A 26636-nucleotide genomic window follows, 5' to 3' on the forward strand; every position below is an offset into this window, starting at 1 on the left:
TCCAAATGGTCCCGAATACCTTACAAAAAAATTATAATAGTCATAATAAATCTGTCTGAATGCTCATGTGGAAAGGCCGTGCACTTTTCCTGTTCTCAGTTGTCAGATACTTACTCTCTATGGAAGCCAAATACAAGCAAACTGCCAAAAGGTTGCCCAGTATGACAGAAATCTAACCAATGGGGTTATTTTCAGAAGGATTTCTGTGAATTACAGCAGTGTTTATGAACAACAGAGAGAGATGTTTACACGGTGCAGGAGAAGCAGAAAGAGAGTAAAAGGGTCTTTGCTTAATCTGGATGAGAATTGACAATATTAAAGAGATGAATGATTGCAGCCCCACACCTGCAGATCCTGTTAAGGAGTGAGGAGAGCTCTAAATCATTGATGGCTCCCGTGATGGCTCACGCTGAAGTCCTACCAATGAAACAAGTTCAGTGAAACAAGCTCTTAACGCAGAGTACGTTTTCTATTAGGGCAGTAACTGTGACGAGGTGGGAGCAGGACTGGGTTTCTCTTTGCAGTTTCTACCATTTTAACACTGACATTTACAGACAACAAGGAAGTGTGTTCTTTGGACAGGCGGATTATTTCACCTGGATTATATTTTGCAATTAGAATTTGTATTTTTTTTATGTTCTATATGTGCTGAAAGTTGCAAAATATCAAAATGTTGAGCCGTTTGTTAATATTTACTTTGGAGCAGAAGCAGATTAAAGTATCCATGTTTTAGGGTGGGCTTTGCCTCCGTTAAAAATATAACCTAAACTTTAAAGGTAAGGGGTGTAATGGATGCTTTGGTGTTTCCAGGGGACGGGGATATGATGAATACTTTATTCAGATGTTAAAAAGTGGTATAAAGTTTCGTCATCATGGTAATGGATGGAGATCTTCAGCGGCACTCAGATGCTGGGGAAAAATAACACATAAATACTCTCCCTGATGTTACACGTGTTAAACAAATTTGTGGTGGAACGCAGCTCTGGAGAGGCTTTTGAAAAGAGGCCCTTATGATAAGAGGAGTACTGTGCTCCATATATTAAAGTGGGACCTTTCTAACCCTGCATAATTTCATCTTTTCTTTCTGAATAGAGCAGATTTAGCAGGACTGATTTCTCCAAGTCTTACAAATACATGTCAGATTCTCAGCGCCAACATCAATCCTTGCCTAGTAGATAATGATTTACTGTATGGCCTTTCACCATGTAACATTCATTACTTATTTTCAACCCCTTTTTCCAGATACACGTTTGAAGGATGGAAGATTAAGTAAGGTTTTCCACATTCAGGCTTCCCCAGGGTGACGGATGTTGGATTTGCATTTAACTTCCCAGGTTCTACTATAGATGAGTGACCTCACTGGGGTGTTTCTCTTCATTCTGCTCAGAGCACGCAGGAACAAATATAGCTGTTCTTCTTTTGTAGAAAACAGGAGGAAAATGACATTCTTCTGTATAAGAACAATATGTATTTTCTCCTCTTTCCTGCTGCACCAGACTGAATGTGAATAGAGCAGTAGACTGACAGAAAAAGCACTCTTTTTTGGGGGGGGGGGGGGTAATCAGACTTTCCTGCTATTGCCATTTTTAATGTTGTTTTAATTGTTTGTTCTTTACTCAACACTTGTTTATGCCAGACAAGGTATTTTATTCAGAAAGATCTGAACTGAATGCCTAGTTGATTGTAGTTTGCGACGGATACTTGGTGAATAATGACGATAAACTTTATTTAAGGATCTCTAAGTGCATACATGTGTATAACACTATATTATGCAGTGTACTGTTTCTACATTGCAAGAACCTTAGAAGTTTAGTTATAGTTTTATTTTTTATATAGTGATATATTATTTTCGGTAATACAGGTGTGAGATCAAATAAACTAGATACTTAATCAGTCTTTTTTTATAATTATATTGTGATAAACTTTAAAATGTTACATGGTAACTGAGGCCTGTAGAGTCTGTTATATAGTTCTTGGGTTTTTTGCTGTTTCTCTGACCATTACACAATCTTACCTTGGGGATAACGTGCTGGAATATCCCCACCTGGGAAGACTGGGAGCTGTTTTGAATGTTTTGTCCTTGTGAAAAAAATGTTTTCACTGGCGACCAGTGGACTTGAAATAGTTTGGAAATGGCCTTTTAACCCTTTGATGTACAGCAACAATTGCTTCTCTAAGATCACCGCTGTCTTTTCTCCTCGGCAATATGCTGAGACACACCATGTTTCAGCCCAGCAAACTGCCAAAAAGTCTCCTTGGTTTTTTTAGAGGTGCTCACACTTGCTCACTAGTCAGTTAATGAAGTGTATCTTATTATTAGCACCTAGCTGCCACTTACCCTCCTAATTCATGTGGAAGCAATAAGGGTGTACTTTCACACACTACTTCTTCATTTTGGCTTAGTCTTAGTTTCTGTTAAATAAATAATAACGGCGTGTAATATATCATATATTTTGGTTCATACGAGTTTGCTTATCTGAAATTCTTGCTCATCTGCCTAATTTTAACACTTGGTAACTTATCCTGATGCCTAAAACCTTTGAAATGATGGTGGGTGAACTTTTTTTCATGTGTCTGTTTTCCTGAGGCACCTTTCAGAAAAGATTATGTTCAAAGATATTTGTCCAGCATTTATACATTCATACATTTATTCAGTTATTGACCAAATAGACAAAGTAAGAATTGTGTTTAAAGAGATTTTTTTAATGTATTTTGAGGGAGAATTAATGAGAAATGTAGTTCAGTGGCCATAAATTCACTAGCATTCCTATGGGATTTAAGGGTATGGTTGTGTTCTCATGAATTAATTACATTCTTTTTGAGGCATCTCAGCCACTAACAGATGCACGCCCAATGACACACACCACACACACACACACACACACACACACACACACACACACACTAAGAAGGAGAGAATAAAGCCCAAGGCCAGATGCTTGTTCACAAACACCTCTTTGTCTTTGAAAGGCAGGTGCAGGTATATTTTATTCAGAAAACTGGTTTGTTGCGTTTAGTCGCTGTCAGTCTTCCAGACAGCCACAGGGGGAAGGAGTCATTTAAGTGAGCTATAGCTAATTCTCAACAGGGAGGTGAATGAATTGGTAACTTCAGGGGAGAGGGAGAGGGCCTCCATGGGAAATTATGTCACTGTTTATCATTTGTAAATATTGAAAACAACATTTTGGTGTTTTACATTGGCCATAGGCATTGTTATTTGTCTCTCTGTGTTAGCAAAGGACTGATGACAGTGATGACTTACAGCTGGTGTGGCGGGAAAGACCTGAGACACCCAACGAGCCCATGATACATCACTGACGATGCATCTCAGGAGACATTTCTCGTATACTGTATACAAGACAACCAGAGAGACGATTTGCCTGTGCTGTTCCACCCTTAAATCAATAAGTACATGTGTGCCTCTCTTCTTTATGTGGTTACTATTCAGCAATAGTTTAAAAATACTAATATTAATGTTCTGCCTATAATGTTTCATCTTAATTCCCAGAAAGGATGATAAGGTATTCATAAGCCCAGCGTACATGTCCTGGTACATCAACAATATGTTTGAGTTAACACAATTATTTATATTTACAGGTGGGAAAGATGGTACTGGTTTAAATCCTTACATCTGCACTGACTCTTTGCTCATTCTTGTTATAGCATTGCATAATCTTCCTTTTTTAAAATGCCTTTCCTGATTCAATCTATTTTTTGGTACTGCAATACGGTTAGCGACACCAGAAACAGCAGCGACTGAAGCTTCACTGATAACGGCATATCCTACAGTGGATTTTTATCATTTCATAAGTAATATTTTATGATTTGTTAACAGCGTTTTCACTCAGTCAACAATGTCAAAGGGACATTGTGATGATAATGTTATTGAGAGCACTGACCTGTTTGTTATGAATGATCTCACTTACCACTCATGAATAGACTGATTGTAAGTGACCCACCAACCATACCACTGTATGGGGTTACATAACTAATAATAACAGCTTTTCACCACTACAGAAAAAAGCAATAACCATTAAAAAAATATTCTGGCCCCTGGCCTACAACCTGTAATCTAAAATGAAGGATTATATACCCATTTCATCCCCTCGTCAATTACACTTGGTGTCACCTGGAACCTTTAAAAGGTGCTCTGGAAGCCTTGGGGACTCTTTTGGCCCTAGTACGCAGCCTTAACGGTCCACAAGGGCCGCGTACTCAAAGACCGCTAAGGCCGGAAGTGCGATGCTTGTAGGCTTGTGAAATGGGACGGTCTAGCCTCCGTCGCGCTGCCCAGGTTGCCTAGCAACCATGATACTAACAGCTGAAAACGTTTCACACAGCTTGGTTTGACAGAAATGAAGGAGAAAATCTTCAAATTCTTCTTCATTTGTTTGTTTGTTTCTACATGACCTTTGATTTGATAAGTATCTGAGGCTGAGACCACAGGACTGTGAAATCATGATTATTGGGCTTCATTTCTGTACTGAACAGTCATTTTAAGATTAGCTAGTTAATAACAATTACTTAATGTTGTTCATGAGTCATCTCGCTTTGGTAATGTAAATATAATATGGCCAATATTAAAGTTATTATTTCAATCAGTATTAGTTATTATTACAGCAGTGAATGAACTCTGTTTCATACTGTTTCATACTGAGCTTCAGTAAAGATTCAAGCTGCATTTATTTATATTTCCTGTCACCTTAAATCTTCACTCAAAGACAGGTTCCTTTGACACTGTATATACAAATGTATTATATATAAGAGACAAATGTTGTTCTTTCAATATGTTGGCATTACTAAATTTCTCTCAGTGCTTACTTTAAATATCCATGAAATCATCACATTCTCTGTAAGATTAAGGTCAACTATTGAACAGCATATATTTTAAAGTAAAGGCTTTAAAACCAAGTTAGTACAAACGTCACTAATGTCACATAACTTTGCCGACATGTGGCCAACAGTAATATTTTAATGTTCTTCGTTATTAAACATTTGCACATAAATAAGTGACATCATGTTCAGTACTTACTTTTACAAGTTTACTCTTCGGGCGCCCCTCTTCCGCCGTTTTTTTCGGCAAAATTATCCACACCCACCGCCGCGCTATGCACTCTGGGATATGTTGGGCCACGAAGTCTACACCGCCACATCCTTAAAATTCAGGTAAATGAAGGACACATTTGAGGGCTGCAGCCAGATGCTCTTGGTTGAATTGGGACAGCCTTCGTCGCGTCGCTGTGACGTAATCGGCCTTAAAATGCGGCCTTTAAGGCTGCAGACCCTGAATTGGGATACAGCCAAAGATAAGAAGCACAGCTGTGCAGTTAACATATTCCACTCATTAAATTATAAATGAGCTTCCCTACACATCACTTCAGGTATAGGTTAAAATAATTATTTTATGGCCAAACCAAAATTGCCATACTTATCTACAGTTGAGCCAATCCTCTATTCTTTATATTTTTCTTCTAAAGAGCCAGGCTTTCTTTATAGTTTTTAAAGCGGTCTTGAACAACAGTTCTCCAGGCTTTCTAAAAGTTTTTCTTTGGAGATTAACTGATTTTTCACTCAGTTTCTGTCCAGTCGTTGTACCTGACCACTTATCACTGCCCTAATTCAAGATATGAACCAGTGTTGAGTCTAATAATAACAAATAACTTGGCAAAGAACCACTTTAAAATTGTATCTTTAGGCACCTTGTTGATAGCAGCCTGTCTCAAAACACATATTTTTGGGCATTTCTTTAGCTGAATCTATATAAAATGTCAGAAAAAAACACTATTTAATAGGTATAAAAAGGTATTTTTTTTACCAACAGGGTGATTTACAAAGAAGTACTAGCTGAAATTCTGGCATGTCTTGGCATGGTGTGCAGTGTTTCCTTTCTTGAGAAAAATGGACAAGTGGTGGACAAAGAAGTAGTGGCAGGCTTTAAAAAAATTCCTTGAGTTAAGAAAAAAACTTAATAGAAAGCGAAGATCTGACACAAGTCCTGAGTGATGATCTGTCTGATGAAGCCTCATCAGAAAAATTACCTTTCAGTGGAAAGGTGGCTGTCAAGAAGCCACTCTTAAGAAAGGGAAATGGGGAGGAAAAAACTGAGTTACTGCAAATTATGCTGCAGCTGGTGAAAATTACTAAAAAAAAAAAAAATTTAAAAATCCAAATTTGACATTTCTGGCTCAAAAATTGTCAGAGGAGGTCAGTGAGGTACAACAGTGAGTCTTTACAGCCTTCTACAGAAGACGGTGGAGGCTCTGTCATGGTTTGGGGCTGCATTCAGCCCAAGATCTTGGAGATCTTGTAAAAATGCAATTATAAATGAGGAAAGTACCATACAATTTTAATCCACCTGGGAATGGCAGATTTGATTGGCAGCAGCTTAATTTTTCAATGACAGTGATCCCAAACACACTGCCAATAGAATAAAAGCCCACTTGTACAGAAAAGCACATAATGCAACTCTTATAAGTCATGGATTGGCCTCCCTGGAGCCATTATTGGGGCAATGTGGGATCATCTTGACAGAATAAAACAAAAGGCAGCCGAAGAAAAACTTTGAATGTCCTTTGAGAAGTCTGGAGAACTATTGCTGAAGACTACTTAAATAAATTTGTAAGAGAGTTCAGGCTGTGTTGAAGAATAAAGGCGGTCACACCAGTTATTGACTGTGAGGGTTGACCAAGTGGTGGAGGCAGAAATAAATTGTTCAGAAGGTTGACAGTCCAGTCTTTTTTATTTTTATTCTTTATTCTGGCACACACTAGTCCTCTAGAGGCTTTCCAACCCCTGATTAAATAGCCAGCAGCTCCTCCCACTCCTTGAAGTAGCAATTAAATACTGATTAATGATTATTATATACTGTATGTCCATGTGAGTTTGCACATTTTTCAATAAATTGTTGCACATATTTCCAACTTTCCTATCAATATATAAGGCTTTTGCACAGCCTAGTGTATTGTAATTCCTGGGGCAGATCTTCACCAGTACCTTAAACCCCTTAAGCCCCAACGCCCCCTGATACGGGGGCAAATGGCTGGAGATCAGGTAGGCTTGGGGCTTAAGAGGTTAAACCCAAGTCAATAAAACATCATAAACCTTTTTGTGTATGCGTATTCTTGTATCTTGAGCTAAGTTATCCATGTGCAAAGACGAGCTGTTTGCATAAGTACTGTGAAGAATCTTCTTTTCAAACAACACATAAAGTAGACGAAGCACAGGCATTAATGAAAGCTGTATGGGTATTAATACCACAACGTTAACTTGACTAATGGTAAAGCCCATTAGGTAGAGCTGAAGGTGTGAATACAAAACACATTAGGTGTGAATTATGTTATTAACATTTACAATCAAACACTGTCATCATATTCAAACAGCATCTCACTAAGTCCCACAATAATCTGTTCATCAATTCTCCGTGACTTTGCCTGACATTATTTGACGACACAGAATTCAAGTTGACATTTATCAATGCAAAAGGCATCGCAGCGGCCAACTTGGCACAATACGCCTCAACAAATATTAAAATACATGCATTACAATACCAGCCAGCAAACTCAATTCCTCCCACGTCCACACTGGGCAATAGATTTTTCTATAATTGTACGATCTGACCAGAGAAAATTAGCTAAATTTCTCTGGAAAATAGTTTGAAGGTGAAAGCCAGTGCCCACAGCAGCCTGAGATAAGTAAATGGGTGTTTTAACCTTCTGTTAATATCAAACTGAATGACTGAAGCTTCTTTTTGCCAACAGACATGCTGTGAGACAATATTCAGACGCTACAATTATCATAATGTTGTCGCAATGAGATGTATGTGACTAGCACTGAAATCACTCTGGTGTCGGGAAGTTTCGAGCATTTAGCACTAACACAGCAGAACTTAATGCTGATAGAAAAAAAAGTTTTCTTTGAGGACCAGTGATGAATGACTGCTGGAATGGATCTGAATGAGACAAGCAACTTGCCAAGAAGATATTGACCGCTTCTGTCACTGGCATTTATTTGGACCAATTGATGGGTCAGTTGATAGTAAAAGTTTCCAGATTAGCCGGCGGGTGTTCATTATATAATATTATTAATAAATCAATCCATTTGTCTCTCATCAAATGAAGCAAAGCTCGGCAAACTGAGCTGGATTGAGCATTTACAGTCACTGTTTTCTACATTGTAATATTTGCAGATTATCTCCCTGATTTCAGCACATTTTATGCTCCCCGTTTTGCTTTGAAAACAAACGAAAACAGTGTAATGAAGGGACCGAAATCTTTGCATCTCACAGGCGTGCACGTTCACCACTTCAAGGAACAAGCTTGTGCTGATATGTGTACTTAATTGGATGTCAGTTCCTTTCTGTTTGTTTCCCTGCACATTCTGGGACTCTAATGGCACCAGTTGACTAGCTCTGCCAGTGAAAAAATAATGATATATCTATTAGAAAATGTACACAGAAAAATGGTTTGAAGTGGTTACAAGCGCAGATCAATTGAATAAGCTTAATTCGTGAATGTGTGCGCTCGTGCCCTGGCAATCATTATGCATTTCTTTGCAGTCGAGTCATGAGGCCGCGGTACAATAAAGGAGAGCTGTGAATCATTAGTGACAGTGTGGTTAGGTTAAGGAGACTGTCTATCAAAGTAGACACAGAATGATTAAGACGCTTGAATATGGGCGCCTGGATGTGGGTGGCCACCGAGGTGTGCACGTATATCTGCATTATGATTCAAGTTTTAAATGCATAAATCACCTTGACGATAAAGAAGCCACAGTGAGCAGTTATTCTAAGCAATAGACACAATAGAAACAATGGTATGCTTTTTAAAACTGCTCCAAGAAAATGGTGTTGTTGTTTTTTAAATGCAGGAAGGTTTCAGTGGTGTTTTGTTGGGTCATTTTCAGGTCAACACCACTAAACCTAATAAGGATTCAATGTCTAGCCTGAGGACAATTCATGAGTGTGAACAGCTTTCATATTGGGATCTGTCATTTAAAGGATCTTGCTTATTATTTAGCTGAAACGATACACCAGAAGAGAAAACGGTAAATATCACGTGTCTTTTAATATTTTTTATTTCAGAAATTTGTGATGTTTATTCATAATTAATAATTCATAATTATACATAATTCATAATTAATCTCTTTATATCATATCCAACCCCCCTCACTAAAGCTTCTGAGCAAAGTAGCCTGGGTCTGGAGTCAGAAGTATTTTAGTCAGCAGTGCTCACTCAGTGATGTTTTTTCGGCATCATGTTGCATCACATTTTAACTGATACAACGGGGCGATCTTTTAATTGCTTTCTTCGGGGCACTGACCTTTCACTTTCTGATGCATCACGATTCCAGTCCAAAGAGATTGAATAAAAGGTGTCTCAAGCCAATTCAAATTTTCTCACAGCTGTTTAAATAAAGTCACAGGAAAGGAATATAGCAGCCCAAAGGAAATTTGGGAACAGAATTTCAAAATAAAAGCACACATGAAAACTACGTAAAGGAAATTGTAAATGTGAGATGACTACGGGGGAATTTTGTTACCATGGAGGCGGAAAGTCGGGCTTGTAAACAAATAAATACATTAATAAAATAGAGTATTTTGTACAGATGTGCATAGACCTTTATGACAATCCTGAACAAAAGTAAAACTAGCAATGACACCTTGTTAATTAGGCAATCTACTTTTTTTTATTACGTTCACTTATTAGAATCAAACATATATAATTTGTTTTAATTGATTAAAATATTTTGTTGTTCTGCTGATAAAATGGAGACTGGATGCCATATATATCACATTTAGCCTTACACTAAATTAAAAAAAAAACTGCAAAGTGATTCTTTTCATAAATGTAATTGAATACATTAATAGTACTATTACATCATAAAAACAAGATGTTAAATCTGTCTGTGAACTTTGTGTAACTGTAAACAAGTAAACAAACCAAAGATAATATTACCTTGCATCCCACCTCCTTTTTTGTCGCTTGGGTTTTACGTATATTTTGGAATTTTTGGATTTGGACCATGCGTGCAGTAAAATTACGCTTGTATCTATGATTCCCTCGATGGACTTTTACTTTACAGGCTTTACGAAGCCGTGGGACTTTTATTTTGATACATTCACGGAAGTTCAGTGGGTTGTTGCGTCCGTCTTGAGACCGCTCGAGTCTCCTTGAGGCAGACGCACGCAGCTGGCAGCTGCTTCAGTGCGCGAGACCCAACCATCGAGCGGGGAGCTCGCGCTTTTCCCTTCACCTCTGATGGACTTGAGATAAGAGGAGATCAGTCAGCGTCTCTCATTTTTGATGCCCCGGGTGTTAGTTACACAGCAAGACACAAACTGCTCTGATGCTCTCAACTGTTCCTGCGCCCATTTTAATGTGTTTTATGTGTTTGCGCTCAACAGTGAGGTAGACTTTTATCCGGGCACATTTTAGAGTGTCAGCGTGTGATTTATCCCGTGGATGCGGCTGTCGGGATCCATGTGAGCCCTGCAGGAGCAGCCTGTCACAGGGCATCATGATGGCTCTGGTTCTTCACAAGTGGATGAGGAATATTTCTCCAGAGATGCTGCTGCTGCTCCTGGTGCCGATACTGTGCTCCTTTCGTCTGTCAGGAGCGGCTCCCTCTCTGACTACCGAGCAGCTGGACATGGGGGTGGTAAGTTTGGAACCTTTTGTAGCTACTTACAGAGAACCGGGCTCGGAAGTTTTTCTGCATGGTGCAGGGACTATGAAGTGGTGTGTTCTTTTTTTTTAAGCTTTCCTGTGTGAGAGGGCTGGAAGCCCCCCAACCCCCTTTTTTTTTTTTTTAACTTGGGCTACTCTTGAACGTCCAGCGAAAAGCAAGTGCTGGCCTCTCTAAATACTTGCTCTGAATTTTAACTGCGCTCTGCAGTCCACTCCGCAAGGCAGAGTGGCAGTAGCACACTGCTTGATTAAAAATAAAAAAAATAAAAAACCTGTATGGGATTTTTTTTTCTCCTGAGGAGGAACCGCTTCATTAAAAGAATGAAGTTGTGATAAATACATGTCTGTGCAGGGGGTTCCTTCGATGTTGTATCGACCTCTTCCAGCTTATAGTGAACGACAATCCACGAAGCATAATTTATTAACGCTTATTTTTTCCTCCCCTCCCAGTAACGCCTTTGAAAGAGTCCAGAGGATTGCTGTGTTTAAAATAGATGATCCAATACTGTAGTCTGGCGTGGATCAGTAGACTTGAACTAAATGTAATCTCTTAAATAGGCAGCACCATTGGTGGAGGATACAAACAAATCGATCAGAGCTGTGACTGCTTATGAGAATAAATTTAAGACCTTTAATAATAAGCTTCAGTGAGCCTTCATGGGTTTGGAGCTAGAGCAGAGTAAAACTAATCATTAATGATTCTGTTACATTATATTTCGGTGTGTGTGTTTGGTATTGGTGATGCATTTTGAAATATACACAGCCTGTAAAGTGGTAACTGGCCTAATGCTGTATGTCATCATCACTACTACTAAAGAACAACAGCATGAATGGCATTTAGTTAAGACTGATGTTAAGAAAGAAAAGAGACCTTATGTTTGCAAGCTCATACTGTGTGTTTATAGCCACTATAATGACGGCAGGCATAAAATTACAGTATGCACCATTTACTTTTAAAAAAAAAAGTTTGTAAAAGCTGATTATCATCTTCCTAAAGTAGTCCCCCGCTGAAGATGCATTTTTCTCCATATTCCACTCCTCAGGGCAACTTCTTTCTTTCATTCTTTCTTTCTTTTTATTGTTTTTTTGTTTGTTTTGCGGCTCATCTCAACTTCAGTCTTCCTGTCTCACTTTCTTTCAGCCCTCAAACTCTTCTCTCTCTATCTAAAAAAAAAGAAAAACACACCAAAAAATCCCTACACATGGGATTACGTTTTTGCTTAAAGACGAGAACAAGAGAAGTGATAAGTTTAGATTTTTTTTATTCATGTGTTACCTTCTGAGCGCCGCGTCGTTCAGTTTTTGATACTCTGTGTTCTGACACATCTGACACGGCAGACGATCTTATTGAGATGATATGCAGGCTGTAATTGTTGGCACGTACAGCAACACAAAGACAATCTGAACACGCAAATTCAAGATATGTAGGTTAAAAACTAGGCACAGATCTGTAGCTCAGAGCCTTTTTTTTAAGCTCGATGTACCCACATGTGACAGAGTGTTTAAGTAGGACATATACACACTTTTTCCTTGCTGCATTGCTATGAGTAATGAAAGTAATGAAATGATACGTAACAACAAAAATCGTCATATCAAATGTTTTCCTCTTGATACCAATATCTCTCTGTCCTCTGTTATTTTTTTGCACAATGCCATCCTCCTTCTTTAATTGTTATTCATTAAAGAATAGGAAAAATAAAAGAAAATAAAAGTAATGTGCTTTTCGGGACCTCTCGCTCAGTCCTTTCTTTAGAATTGCATGAACTGTGACACAACAAACAGTCCAGTGTCACCAGATGAAAAGCTGTAGTAACAGCAGCAATTTTCCTCCATTTACTGTGGCACAGAAAGAAATGCTCAAGGTGGAGTTTTTCCTGCATTTCTAGATAGAGCTGTGTGTGAAACACTCAGCCTCTGTGGAGCCTGTAGACTGAAGGGCTTAGCTTTTTGATGTAATAGTTGGGATGCTTTGCCCAGCTTTCTCTGCCATTAACGGAAGGGTGACGCTGCAGAAAACATGCTGCTTGGTAAACCTGAAGCAATTAGTTTAACGGGAATGACCATTTCATTCATGTTTGAATAGTTTCCAGCTCGATGTGTTGAGGAAACCTTGCTTTGGTTATCAGCCAGGTAAAGTCTTGACTTTTAATTGCAGTCATGTGAAAAAGTTTTCATAGGATGTTCTGCAATCCTGTGAAAATCATTCAATAGTCAAGAGCCGCCTTTAGCAGCTATAACTTGAAATAATCTTTTTCTATATGACTTTATTATTCACATCATCGAGGGGGAACTTTGGCCCACTCTTCTTTACAGCTTTGCTTCAGTTTGTGAAGTTTTTCTGGCATTTATTTACGGCAACAACTCAAGAGAGGACCTCTCTCGGTCCTGCCACGGCATTTCAGTCAGGTTGAGGTCTTGACTTTGACTGTTTCATTACAACACCTTGATTCTTTTCTTTTCCAGCCATTCGGTCCTGATTTGGTGGTGTGTGGGGGGAACATATTCCTGTTGCTTGACTCAAATGTGAGGCCATCTGTCTGACAGTTAAAGTTTGCCCCAAACTGACTCTAGAACACTTTGGTATACAGAGACTTCATTGCCCACTCAATGACTGCAAGGTGCCTAGGTCCTGTGCCTGCAAAACAAGGCCAAATCATCACTCCTCCACGTCTCTACTTGACAGTTGGTATGAGGTGTTCGTCCTTAAATTCTGTATTTGGTTTTCTCCAGACATGGTGCTGTTCAGTATTGCCAAACATCTCACCTGTGCAAAGAACATTGATCCAGAAGTCTTGTGGTTTGTTCAGATGCAAATTTGCAAACCTAAGCTGTGTTGCCAGAACAGGGCAGGCTTTTTTCCTGGCAACCCTCCCAAATGAGCCACGTTTGTTCAGTCTTTTTCTATTTGTACTGTCATGAACTTTAACATTTAATATTCTAAGTGAGGCCTATAGAGTCAGCGATGTAGCTTTTGAGTTATTTGCAATTTTCCTGAACATTGCACGGTATGTTTTTGCTAGGATGTCCACTCCTGGAAAGTCTGGCAACACTCTTAAATGTTTTCCCCTTGTGAATAATCTTTCTCACTGTCGAATGATGGACTTCAAATTGTTTGCAATTGGCCTTATAACCCTTCCCCGACTGATGGGCAGCAACAATTGCTTCACTGAGATAATTGCTGATGTCTTTCCTCCTTGGCATTGTGTTAGCACACAATTGAATGCTCCAGACCAGCAAACTGCCAAAACTTCTGTATTTATAGAGATGGTCATACTTGCTAATGATCAGTTAATGAAGTGCATTTGATTAGCAGCACTTTCCTCTACTTACCCTCTTAATTCCTGTGGAGATAGTAAGGGTGTACTTGCAGTTCTGTGAAAACCTTTTTCACATGACTCTTGTGGATGTGGGTGTAGATACCTGTCTCCCTGTGTTAGTCTTGTGATGGCTTGGCAGTCCGTCCAGTGGTGTATCTCAACTGTTGCCAAATTTGATCTGGAATAGGCTCCAGATAGTGGTTGAGAAAATAGACTGATGAAGTTTATACCTATAATATCTGCTAAAGTCTTGATTGGGATTGAAATATTTTGTTTATATATGTAGTCCAACCTTTGTAGTCCTCAGTGTTTTGGCAATAGAAACCCAGTCTCACAGATGGTAAAAAAACACAAGACAGCTACTACCGATTAAAGTCCATTTTCAAAGCAGTTCTGCTTTTTTTTTGTTTGTTTGTTTCGATTTACTCTGTTTAATTAACTCTGATCACATATGCAGACTTGCTGATGTCGATTGAAGTCATTTCTTGGCTTTTTCATGTAGGCTGTACTAAAATTTGTTAGATCACAGTGACAGCTTTTATAGTGGTGAGAGCAGCGTCTTTGTAGTTTCTTCTCTTCATTGTGGAAAAAAACATCTATAGACACTTTAAACAACTTTTGCAACATGTTTGCATCGTGATCTGTGAAAATAAGTGTTGTTTCTTCAAAATATGCATACTTCTGTCGGGGTCTTCTAAGGGTATGGCGTAGCCCATTAGTTGTATTGAGATGCGAATTGTCTAGTTTAAGGAAAACATGCATCCCCCTGGACCAAAGCATATTTCTTACTTTGAAAATGGGAGTACCTGAAAAGGAATGTGATGTCCTCTTATGGCCAACCTCAAAAAGCGAAATGTAGAAAATTCCTCTGCCCAGAAACCACAAAGACATGAAAGTGCCTTTCAAGTTTATATTTTCGAACCCCTCTTGACCAAGGATCTTTGCCTGCAAGTCTGGGACAGATCACATATTTCTTTTCTCTTTTTTTTTTGGTACTAAGAAATAGTTTGAGGACAGAAGAAAAAGTATGTATTCCAGAGAGGCGACATGAATAGGATGTCTTTGGGGAAACTCCTGACGCTCCAGGGAAAAGGTGTCATCCCGCAGTTCTTTTTTTCAGAGGCCTTATGTGACACCCTCCTACTCTAGGGATCTGAGCTAGATAGCAAATTTTAAGTTCATAGTTTAATTTTCCCAGTAAAGTAAGTGATCATATCATTATGAAAATTACCATATGTGAAAGCTGCTAGCTGAAGCTGGAAGCCAGAAGATGATTTTTAATCCTGCAAAGCCCTGTTAGAGGCAAAAGCATGTGTGAAATATGACTTTATAGCACCTTATACTTGATAAAGTAGAAGAATGTGATTTAGACTGTTTGGAAGATTAAAGCTTTCCTGCTTTATTCATTGTCAAAAAAGAGACAATTCTCATATTTGATCTCACACAAAATAGTAAATGTAAACAGTATAACCTTACTTCATCTCCTAGGTTCATCATGAAAGACAGAGAGTGCTTATCAGTGTAGACAGCTAAGATGAGTATTAGTTGGCCAGTGACTGATTTGTTGTCACTGGGGACCCAGAGGACACACAGAGAACATTATTCACTGGAAGGACTGTAAACTACAGATATTATCAGATGATTGTAGACATAATTCTCTTTCCACAGTGGATACAAACCAATGAGCCACAACATTAAAACCACCTGCCTAGAACTGTTCTTACCCAGGATGGACACAGGACATCTGGGGGCGGTCCACATGGTGTTTGGCATGCAATGGGCCCTTGGGGTCTTTTAGGTTATAAGATGGGGCCATGTTGGGCCATATGTAATTATTTTCCATCTGACTACTGTTGATAATTGCGTGGTGGGGTGTTCCGTACATGCAGTGCAACCTGTACTTTGTGGCACTTGTTAAGTCAGAAATGTATAGAAAAAGTGAACAGTACTCATTATGAACCATACAATTCCAGGTCTTTATGGTGCTACATATGCTAGCTTTGCTTGATGAGAATTTTCATCAGGGTCTGTGTAAAGGTGTCGGCTTTAAAACCTAGATTATACTCCACTGCAGAAACAGGAGAGTTGGGGAGACCCGACGGCTGAGCAGCAGTTGTAGTCATTCCTGTTTTATTTTGACATCTGCCTTAAGTCAGCCGTCTAGGGAGCATCCAAAGTTTGTGGATTGTAATGTAAATTCTCTCCAGACGAGTTGGCATGATCACAAAAAATTAGGCAGGCACGCAGGCATCCAGTGTTCCTCGTGCTCACCATCGTATGATGAAATTTAAGTCACTGGGACACTTGAACTGACTCCAATAGACTCCTGGATGTAGAAGGTATAATCTGTGCTTAACTGAACTGTTGACAATTTGCACTTTGTAAGCTAAATATTCAAACAATGTAATTTCCAAGCAGTAAAACCACTAAATTAGCCAAAATCATGCCTAACAAACTCAAACACAAAAACTCTCCCCAAAAAACAATTAGTGACGGACTCACCTGATATGTGTTCAGTCATCTATCCCATCAATAATGGCGTGGATGCTTTTCCTGAGTGGTATACACATTGAGGTTCTTTTTCTGCTGAGGGAGGTCATGCTTAGCCTGCCACTGTGTACACTCGCCCGACACTTTATTAGACACAACTATTTAAGTGCTCATTAACTCATATATCTAATAAGCCAATCACTTCAACTCAGTGCATTTAGGGATGTAGACACGATCAAGGCACCCTGCTCTTGTTAAAACCCAGTGTAGAATGGAGAAGAAAGGTGATTTGAAGTGATTGAACTGGCATGGTTGATGTTGCCAGAAAGGCTGGTATGAGTATTTCAGTAACTGCTGATTGTCCAAAAAAGAGAAAATAAGTACTCTTCTTTGATGCCAAAATAAACAGTAGACAACTCTGGGGTTCCACTCCTGTCTTTTAAGAGCAGGATGCTGAGATTTCACATCACACCAGCTCTCCATTATTTGTTGTAAACAACATGAAAACATGGATCTATTCTGCCTCGTATCAATAGTTCAGTTCTGATGATGGTGGTGTAACAGTATGGGGGAAATTTTCTTGGCACTCTTTGGCCCCTTTTATACCAAGTGAGCATCATTTAAACACCACAGTTTTGTTGCTGATGATGTCCATTCCTCCATGACCACAATGTACCCATCTTATGATGGCTGCTTGGATATCACAAAGTTCAAATAAGGTCAAACTGATATGGCCTCCACAGTCACACGATCTCAATCCATTAGATGACCTTTGTGATCTGGTGGACCGGGAGATTCACAACATGCATGTGAAGCTGACAGATCTCCAGCAACTGTGTGATGTATCATGTCAATGTGGACCAACATGTTTCCAGGACCTTGTTGAATCCATGACACAAAGGATAAAAGCAGTTCTGAGGGTAAAAGGAAGTTCTACACGATACTCATAGGATATACCTAATAAAGAGGTCCATGAGTGTGTATGTGTTTGATATAAAGTACTCAGTCACTCAAGAGTTCCAAGGAAACACTCACCTAACCACAAAACAAACCTCTGAATCCTACCGTCACTCCTGTCCTATACATGTAGTGACTCTAACAACCAAATAGTCCTTTAGAAACACCCCACACAGCAGCGATGAGAAGTGTTCATTTTATAGCTACGCTTATCTGGCTTGATATATCACTGCATAGCTCCTATTTGCTATTTCAGCACTTGAGGGAAAGTAGTCATAACAAGTAAAATATAATATGGTATATGTTTCTTGCTCATCATATAATCTTCCTTGTGAGGTGTATTTTCTCCACTGAAACATAACTGGAAGCTTCCCAAAGGAACTATCCATCTGAACGCACATTTCTTCCCTTTGGATAAGCGAGCCTGAGCTGGCCAGATTAGCAGCTGATAAATTACCTAAATTACTGTATATTCAGCCACCTGTGGAATTTTATTCATGAAAAAACACAACCATTACACATTTGAATAATGATCCTAAAACCTTGAGACTGCACTTGTGTGTGTGTGTCCATGTGCCTAGAAGGACAACCACACTCCGCCAAGTCCATTTCTCACCTTCATTTTGCTACGTAATTTCTTAAATGAGAACACCATCTGGCATCAATTCCTCTGGAGCGGTAGGTGCTCCCCTTCTGCTCCCACACTGCCACCACTTACTATCCTTCCCTGCTAAAATCTAAATAATTTAATCAAGTCTTGAAATTGCATCCAGGAACAAAGACAAGAAGCAAAACAAATGTATTGTTTTTTAGGAATGAGAGAGAAGATGGGCTTTAAAAAGTGAGGCTACATTTTTTTTGGGGGGGGGGGATTATTATAACCAAAAATTCTTATTCTTCTATTTTTAGTGACATTTCTGATTGACTTAAAAACCTTTTTTGTGGCCTTTTCCATGGTTAACAAATTCATGGTGTTTGGGAAGAAAATGTAGCTGGGGCTCAGTGTTATAGCATGTTAATAGGCGATCAATTTACAACTTGTGTTCTTAAGAGACCTATAAGCATGACTCGGGAAACATCCAGAATACTTATGCAACAATATCCACTCCACTCATTCTCTGCTGGTTGAATCCCAAGCAATTTTCTTCAAATGGTGCTAATCCTCTGACCAGCAGCAGAGCTTTTGCTTCTGAGCCCAAGATGCAAATGGTATTTTTAATAATTCAGTTTTTGTTCTACAGGGTATAATTGGGTTTCTCAAACAAGCAGCCTGGCCACCACCTGTAGCACCACCTTCACTAACATCTGGGTTTGTCACAATACTAGAACTTAAGAAAATGCTGGATACCATTTGATACTATTTTTGATACCTTCTGAAGAAAGTGATCAAATTAAGAGGCATTATTGTTTTTAAATAAAGATTATAACAATACTGTTCTATGCAAAAGCATTCAGCTGCAGCCATATCTATTTCCTGTTTTTCTGGTGACTTGGTGCCATACATATTTTCATCGCTGATCAAATATTTAAGGTAGACTCTGACAATTTCTGTCTGGTTGCTGGCAGTTTTCTCAGCTTCAATCAGGGACCTAAGGAGGACAATTACACTTTTTACTGTCTCCGTATTGTTTTCTCCACACCCTCCTGGTGACATCATCAGCCGCATCCATTTATGTTCACCATTACAGCGCGGATATCCACTTCAGTATTCTCCTGAAAAATGGGTCTTGCCACTCATGCTTCCACATCAGCAATGGTAAAATAATTCAAAACCAGAAGCAAAAAGCCTGCAGTTTTTTTCCGAAAGTTTTTTTCCACAATATTCGATCTTTTCAAACTGTTCCAACAGCTCATGCTGTATAATCTGCAAATCTCTGAGCTTCTGTTCTGATATAGCATTAAAAAAGCAATAAAAACTGCAGCTGCTGTGGCAGGAGTATCCCGCACGAGGTTACAAAAATTAAGAGGTGCCCAACTCACAGAACTGATGACATCAATTTCAATTCAGCTCTGTTGTACGCTGACATTCACGAGACACTGGACAACAGGTATAATGGGTCCTAAATGTTAGCCTTGATAAAATGGCTATCATTAACATGTCCACTGACTAAGTTAATATTTATGATAACTTTAGTATTTTTAAACTGAAGCTTTACTGACCTGCAAACTTTCTCATAAAGATAGGTTTGTGCATTACTGTTTAGCTGCTAGTGACATGTTTAGGTGCTAGTGACAGGAGGAGCTGTCTGCCTGCAGCAGTGCTGTGTGAAGTTGTGTGTCAGCTTTTGCAAATGAGTGTCTAATCCAATAGTAGTTACCAATAATTAGTATATGAGTATGAAATTTACTGAAGACCCTACTCGGTACACATGCTGCCAACTCCTGAAGTTTGTTTCTGTCACTGAAAAAAGAATTGCCATCCATAAGTCAAAATTTCTGGTTATAATCCAAAAGTTTCAACTTACTCAGAAGTTTGAGTGAATGCATAAAGATTTTGACATAATAACCCAAAATTATGATGGACTGGATGGCTTTTTTTTATTATTATTATTTTTCAGCTTCCATGCTGGGGGGAAAAAGTACCATCAAGTTTTCTGTACTTACACTTCAGTACCTTTCACTTTCTCCTTGAGTGTACCCCATTTCAAATAGAACAATTTCTTTTGCACTTTTTGCCAGCACATCTTGGTTTGTCTTATTACTCCAAGAAGTCCAGGGATAGAAGGGGCTCAAAGAGAAAATGGGAAGCTGTGACAGTCAAGGATTGCTGCACTAACTAATAGAGACAGGTCAAGAAAATAAGACGTATCCCAAATGAGTACTCTGCCCACACAGAATATGATTTATCAGCAAGCATAATTTACAAGTAGTGACTGTCTGGACAGTGTATTGATATGTATTTCTAAAAATTTACCTTAGTGAGTGATGAGGAGTCCTGAAATGTTAGACCGCACAAAAATAACTGGATTCTAGTTTCCCTGTAAACCTGTTATTAGTCTCTCACCCTGAATCATTAGGATACTTTTAGCAGCGCTGTCCCATTTCATCAAGTGTGACCTGCCGTCTGTAGAAAGGTATCATGGGGCTTATATTGAGGGCAGCAGATTATTTCAGGAACAATGACGTGGGAGAAGATTTTAATGTTGGAGAGAACATATTTCTCCATAAAGATTGACAGTCAGCTTGTAATTTAAGCTTCTCAGTAAGACGGAAACCAGTCCTTCAATCCACTCCTATCCAATCTGTCACCTCAGCCGTGATAAGAGTAAAAGTTCTCTGGAGACATGCAAGTTTCTGAGAAGACTGTCAGCATTATTGGGGAGTTCATTATTTCCTCAGAAATCAATTCAGAAATGGTCTCAAGAGCTCCGACACCTCATTGGCTGCCACTGTAGCATGGTGGTGTGGGACTGATGTGTGGCAGCTGTAAGGCTTCTCCATGGCATGTTTCCAGACAATGATAACATTGATTTCCTGATAAGGTTTGGCAGCATGTGTTCACAACTTGATTTACTGCAGGCGATACTTATGTTGATTTATGAGGAGACTATAATATTGGAGTTGTAAAATAAAGCTTGCAATTTCAACCACATATTCCATTGTCTGTGTTTATTGAGTGTAAAGAAATTCTAGACCTGAAGATTGATTAGGATGTTTTTGTTTGTTTTTAATCAGTAGCAGAATGTTTTTCACACAGAAGGTATTTATGTCACCTCTAAAATAATAGATATGTTTATTTTCATCAATCCAGCTGTCTACATAAGTGTCATAGCATTTTGTTAGTGCTATATGCACGTCAGTGTGACTGGGAGCATGGTATTTTGTGTATATTTTGTCTAAGTTGCGTCTTGTCCTTTGCTGTGTTCCTGTATGTGTGCTCCTTGCTCTGTTTTTCCCGAGTTTCCTAATTGTGTTCTAGATGTTCAGATTCCTGGGCATGGTTCCCTGTTGGGCTGTCTGGTTTTGGACTTTGTGATTTTTCTGGTCCAAGATGCGTTAAAGGTTCTTTAAAGTTCATTCCTGCCTCAACAGTCCTGCATTTGGGTCCATATAATTTGTCCTCCACACAGCATGTCGAGACACCAATCACATTAAACCATGCTTGTATTGGTTATAATGCTAGCTTCCATTATTCTTTCTTAATTTATCTGTTTTCACCCCTTTCCCCACTGGAAACTGCAAGAGCCCATGTGTGCAGACAAAAGCTGCTGGGTTCTTAGATTGGAGAAGTTATAACAACAACTTTTTGTTAACCATGTGCATCTGCTTTTTGCTTTTGCTGAAAGCTGATGTGTTTCTTTGTTCCTTATCTTTACACTTTTGTGTTTTAATGAATTAATTGTCAGTTTATCTTTCATTGTTATAGGTCCAATTTTATTTTTACATGACTGGTAGAATTTGATGACATGTAGGATGAATCCATCTTTAATTCATTCAAATTACTCACTAAAAATTCACTACACCTGTGTAGGGTCTGACAATAGATCTAAGGATTTCATCCTGATATGTAATGGCAGTCAGTTTGTCATTGCCTAGCCTGTAGAGATCGGTGGTCTTCCCTCCACGGATATCTCTCCCCAGACCATCACTGACCCATCACCAAACCGGTCATGCTGAACGATGTAACAGGGAGCATGATGTTCTTCACAGTTTCTTCAGACCCTTTCATGTCTGTCACATGTGTTCAGGGTGAACCTGCTGTTATCTGTGAAAAGCACAGGGTGCCAGTGATGGACTTGCCAGTTCTGGTATTCTATTGCAAATGCCAATTGGGTACACAGAAGCAGGCAGCGAGCAAAAGGCCCATGAGAGGAGGTCGGGCCCTCAGGCCAATCTCACGAAGTTTGTTTCTGATTGTTTGGTTAGAGAATTTACACCAATGTCCTGCTGGAGGTCATTTTGTAGCTCTGGCAGTGCTCATCCTGTTCCTCCTTCCACAAAGAAGCAGATACCTGACCTGCTGATGGGTTAAGGACCTTCTACAGCCCTATCCAGCTCTCCTAGAGTAACTGCCTATCTCCTGGAATCTCCTCCGTGCTCCTGAGACTGTGCTGTGAAAGACAGCAAAGCTTCCGGCAATTGCACATATTGATGTGTTGTCCTGGAGGGATTAGATTACCTGTGCAAGCTCTGTAGGGTCCAGGAATTGCCTTATGCTGCCAGTAGTGACACTGACCCTAGACAAAATCAAAGCTGGTACTAAAAACAGAAAAGATGAGGAGGTAAAAATGTCAATGGCCTCAACCTGTAAAACCCATTTTAGAGGTTGTTGCCCCTCTAATGCACCAGCTATTAATTTCATTAACACCAATGTGCTCCTTTAAATTTTCTGAGCAGTGTACATCTAATCGTACACTGTTACTCGTAGTGAAGTTGTAAGTAATTCACTTGACATCCTAAACAGATATGAAATGTAGAAAATGTTTACGCCCATATTCTGACTCGGTGTAGCCATGGCAATATACTTCTTTTCATCGTCACACAATGACGAAGATAATTGATGCCGAAGATAATTTTCATTGGATTAAATCTATCCTCATCGCCCCGGTAGATTGCTTCACCTTTATCAACTGCAGCAATTGAAGGAATCAGTAACTTCTTCATGAGAGAAATGATTATTTTTATTTTAACCATCCAAATTTGAATTCTCAATAGAAAAAGAAAAAAACAATTGGTGCACTGAAATAAAATTATTGCAGCAACTGTCAACCCAGTCTCTCTAAAATAGTAACATTGGTTGCTCGTTTGAGTCAGAATTTTTTGGTCTTGGGCAAAAAGATTTTCTCCAAGCAGGATTGATATTCTGGTTCTTGTATGTTCTGCAACAAAACCTTAAAATTGCTGAAAATACTGATAATAATAGTAGATATTAACATATAATTAAGTTATGTAGTAGTAATGTACGAGATGATGAACTACAGTTGCATTAGTACTACTTCATCATGATGCTAATCAGTGTTGTGTAGACTTGTGATGTGATAACAGTGTTTGCAGGTCAGTCCATTTTAAGAAAGAACTTCAAACATCTGTTTGGCTGGAAGACTAAAAAAGGGCAATGATGTGCTCAATTATTTCCCTTCAAATCCACTATCTTAAACAAGCAGAGTACAGAGGTGCAAAAAATGTGTGTTTTGCACAAGATTTAATTAAAACAAATAGTTATGTGTAATCTTTCAGTGCTTTGTCACAGATCTGTTGGAACTGGAGCTTGTAAATTAATCAAAATGTCAATCCTTGTGGCTTCAGAGGGCTGTTGTGATTCACTGAACTAATCTTACTGCTTTAACCACATTAGCAGACGTATTATGCCCATTCCACCTTGGTATCTTTGTTCTGGACTGAGCTACACACTAGAGTAGCTTTGCAAATAAAAACAAAAGAGAAAAGAAAAAAAAAATCCCATCTCATCTATACTGGACCATTCTGGGCCCATTAATTAATTTGCTGTCTATTAAGTCCTTTCTGAGTCTCTACCCCTTGTCTGAAGGGACCCTTCTGGGGGGTCACTAAACAAAACTATTATTCAGTTTGTTTAGTGACCTCCTCTTTAGCACAGCTTCAAAATATTCCAGTGGTTTTCCAAATACTTGTGCTCCTCCCCTACGTCAACAAGTCGCGTAGCCGTCCTCGATCATCATCACTTTGATCTTATTCATATTCAGAAGCAGAAGATTCCTCCCGGACCACCATCCATCGCTGTAATGCATTTAAGCAAGAGACTCGGCGAGAGTATTTCTGTTTTTCTGTCAGTGGTATGACCCGAAGTTATACTGAAAGTCTGAGGGGCGCAAGGTCAGCAGGGATAGAGACTGCACAGTCCCCCTGTGGAGTCAGACAGAGCACTGTCCAGTCTCATATACTTCATCCTGTTTGTCAGGTAGTGAGTAATCCATGTGATGACCACATTAAATTAAATTAAATGAAATTAAATAAATGAGTGATGACTTAGAGAGAACTGCAGCTGCTTTTACTCATAATAAAAAAATAATTAAGTGAAACTTTAAACACGTTATCAAGGCTACAAATTCTATGCCAACTATCTTCCGTGGATCTTAAGTGTTTTCATATTCAGTAAAAGCAAAGGAAAAATCCTTTAGACCCAAGAGTAGAAAAAAACTGAAACCATGCATTTAGTGAAATCTGAAGCCTGAGATTTTGGCTCGTAGGGGTTATTTGTACAAATGCTAACCTCATTATTTGAAACGCAATATAGGCCCAATTTGTTTTTGATTTAACGCAAGTACTTTATAACAAAATCTTTCAATTAAAGTAGTTTAGCTACACTTTAAGCCTTCCATCATTTCTGTGTATCTGCTGTAAGCAGTTTGTTCAAAATAATCAAATCGGTCTTAGTTGGCTTTGGCAAAACCAAATATCTGAGTTTACAGAAGTAATGGGCCCAACTGTGTCAGTAATTTAGCAGGAATTGCTGTTTTCCTCAGTTAAATATGATCCTACCGTCTCCCTCTGCCTTTCACTGGCTTCATGGTTTAGTTTAACTGTGGGTTAGAGGCAAGCTGGCTCCCTTTCAGGCTCTCCTTGTAGAAAACCCTAAATCAAGTCCATGTGGCTTTTCTATTTTAATGCAGGCATCCCGCCTCCTTTTAGTCATGAACCAGATCAAATTTTTGGTTGCAAGTGGTATTCAAAGGCCTTGTAATTATGGCGGTATCTGGTGTTGCTCCGCTTGCTAGTTAAAGTTTAATTTTCAGGCCCACAAATTGAACTGGAGGAAACCTCAAAGCATCAACAGAGCTATTCTGAGTTCACTGTCCAAAACTGGCAGAATTATAATAAATGTGCATTCCTATTTGTGTGGGGAAGGAAAAGCTTAAAAAGTGCTTCTGGATCAAAAGGCATGCTGATATTTATCTCTGGCATTGGCAAAGAAGTGATTGGCAGCCCTGTCTCATGGTTTACTTCATATAAAAAAAATAGATGGGAGAAAATGAGAAAATAAGTTTCTGGGGGAACATTTGATGTGTGCTTTGTAATTAACTTTCAGTATTGTATGTTCTCTGAATCCATGTTCGCATCTTGTCTGTTCATCTGAGTAAAACGGGATAAAAGCACTAAAGCCAGATAGACAAAGTGTTTGCCCAGTGTCCAATGTGATTCTTGGAAGATGAATAAAAGCTTGATTGAAAACAAGCATTAAGGCATACAAATCAGACTCGTTTTACAGAGAGCAGACTCACTTAGTTCCATAGCACATTGCGCAGCCACATTAATTTGGAGAGGTTCTTTTATATTCAAGATTGTATCTGGAGGTGCCTGTTAGCTCAGTAATTATTCGTTGGCTAATTGGATATTTGCCATGTTTATTTCTTTCTCCAGCCCATAAGAGACAAATAAAAAGTGTTATTTCTCATTGAACCTCTACCTAAGTCACAACAAAACTAATTGCATATCCTCGACAAAAAACAAGTAATTTCGTGATTGGGCTGTTTTGTTTTTAAAATCTGTGAACTCCTCAAAATTCAGCTTAAGGCCAAAGAATAAAAGAGAAAGATAGAGCTGCAAATAAATGGATTACTCCTTGATCTTAATGAAGTATCTGTCAATTAAATCTGTTCAGATAAAGAGCATGGCAAAACTCAACAAATTTTAAGGGACCATTGAAAAGTAATGATCCTTTCAAATAGTCTCAAGACAGGCCCAGAGTACACAGGAAGTCCTTCTTGGAAACTGTTCGGAAAAGGCCAGGTCCTTTTTCTAAATGAATACTGGTGGCGGCTTTGATGAACCAGCATCTAACATGGCTAACATCAACCAATCATTCAGAGCCATACGACATAGAGAGCACAGAGGCAAGGTGCACCGTGAGAAGCTTTGAAAATGGATTTTGTAAGGAAGCCAGTCACTCTAAAATATACTTGCCAGGTAATTATGTGAACACCCACAGCATATCTTTATTGACAAGCAGTTCTGCAGAAGATACTGACCAAATAGCATAATGCATGCTTTCAACGGTTCCATAATAAAAGCCCTATTAAGAAATGGAGAAAATTATGTGTTGAAAACACAGAAACATTTAAGCTTGAAGTGCATGTAGTGTTGAGATGTGTCATTTTTGTCTTTGCGTACAAAGATTACGGATGGGTAAAATGTTACGCATTTTCTATCAACGTTCTCAGTCATCAGGGTCAAGTCAGTCTGTAGTGCTTGAACTTAAGGCAGCAGGACT

General features: G+C 39.0%; 1 protein-coding gene across 1 annotated transcript in view; it reads left to right on the plus strand.

Moving 5' to 3' along the window:
* The first annotated feature begins 10163 nt into the window (after nt 1-10163).
* Nucleotides 10164-26636, plus strand: part of mmp17a (matrix metallopeptidase 17a) — a 92365-nt gene continuing 75892 nt past the window's right edge. Inside the window, exon 1 of the mRNA XM_031758842.2 lies at nt 10164-10656. Coding sequence (XP_031614702.1) covers nt 10516-10656 — 141 coding nt within the window. The 5' untranslated portion in view covers nt 10164-10515. The remainder of the gene's footprint in view (nt 10657-26636) is intronic.

The sequence above is a fragment of the Oreochromis aureus genome, linkage group 7, assembly GCF_013358895.1.
Source record: "Oreochromis aureus strain Israel breed Guangdong linkage group 7, ZZ_aureus, whole genome shotgun sequence".
Lineage (NCBI taxonomy): Eukaryota > Metazoa > Chordata > Actinopteri > Cichliformes > Cichlidae > Oreochromis > Oreochromis aureus.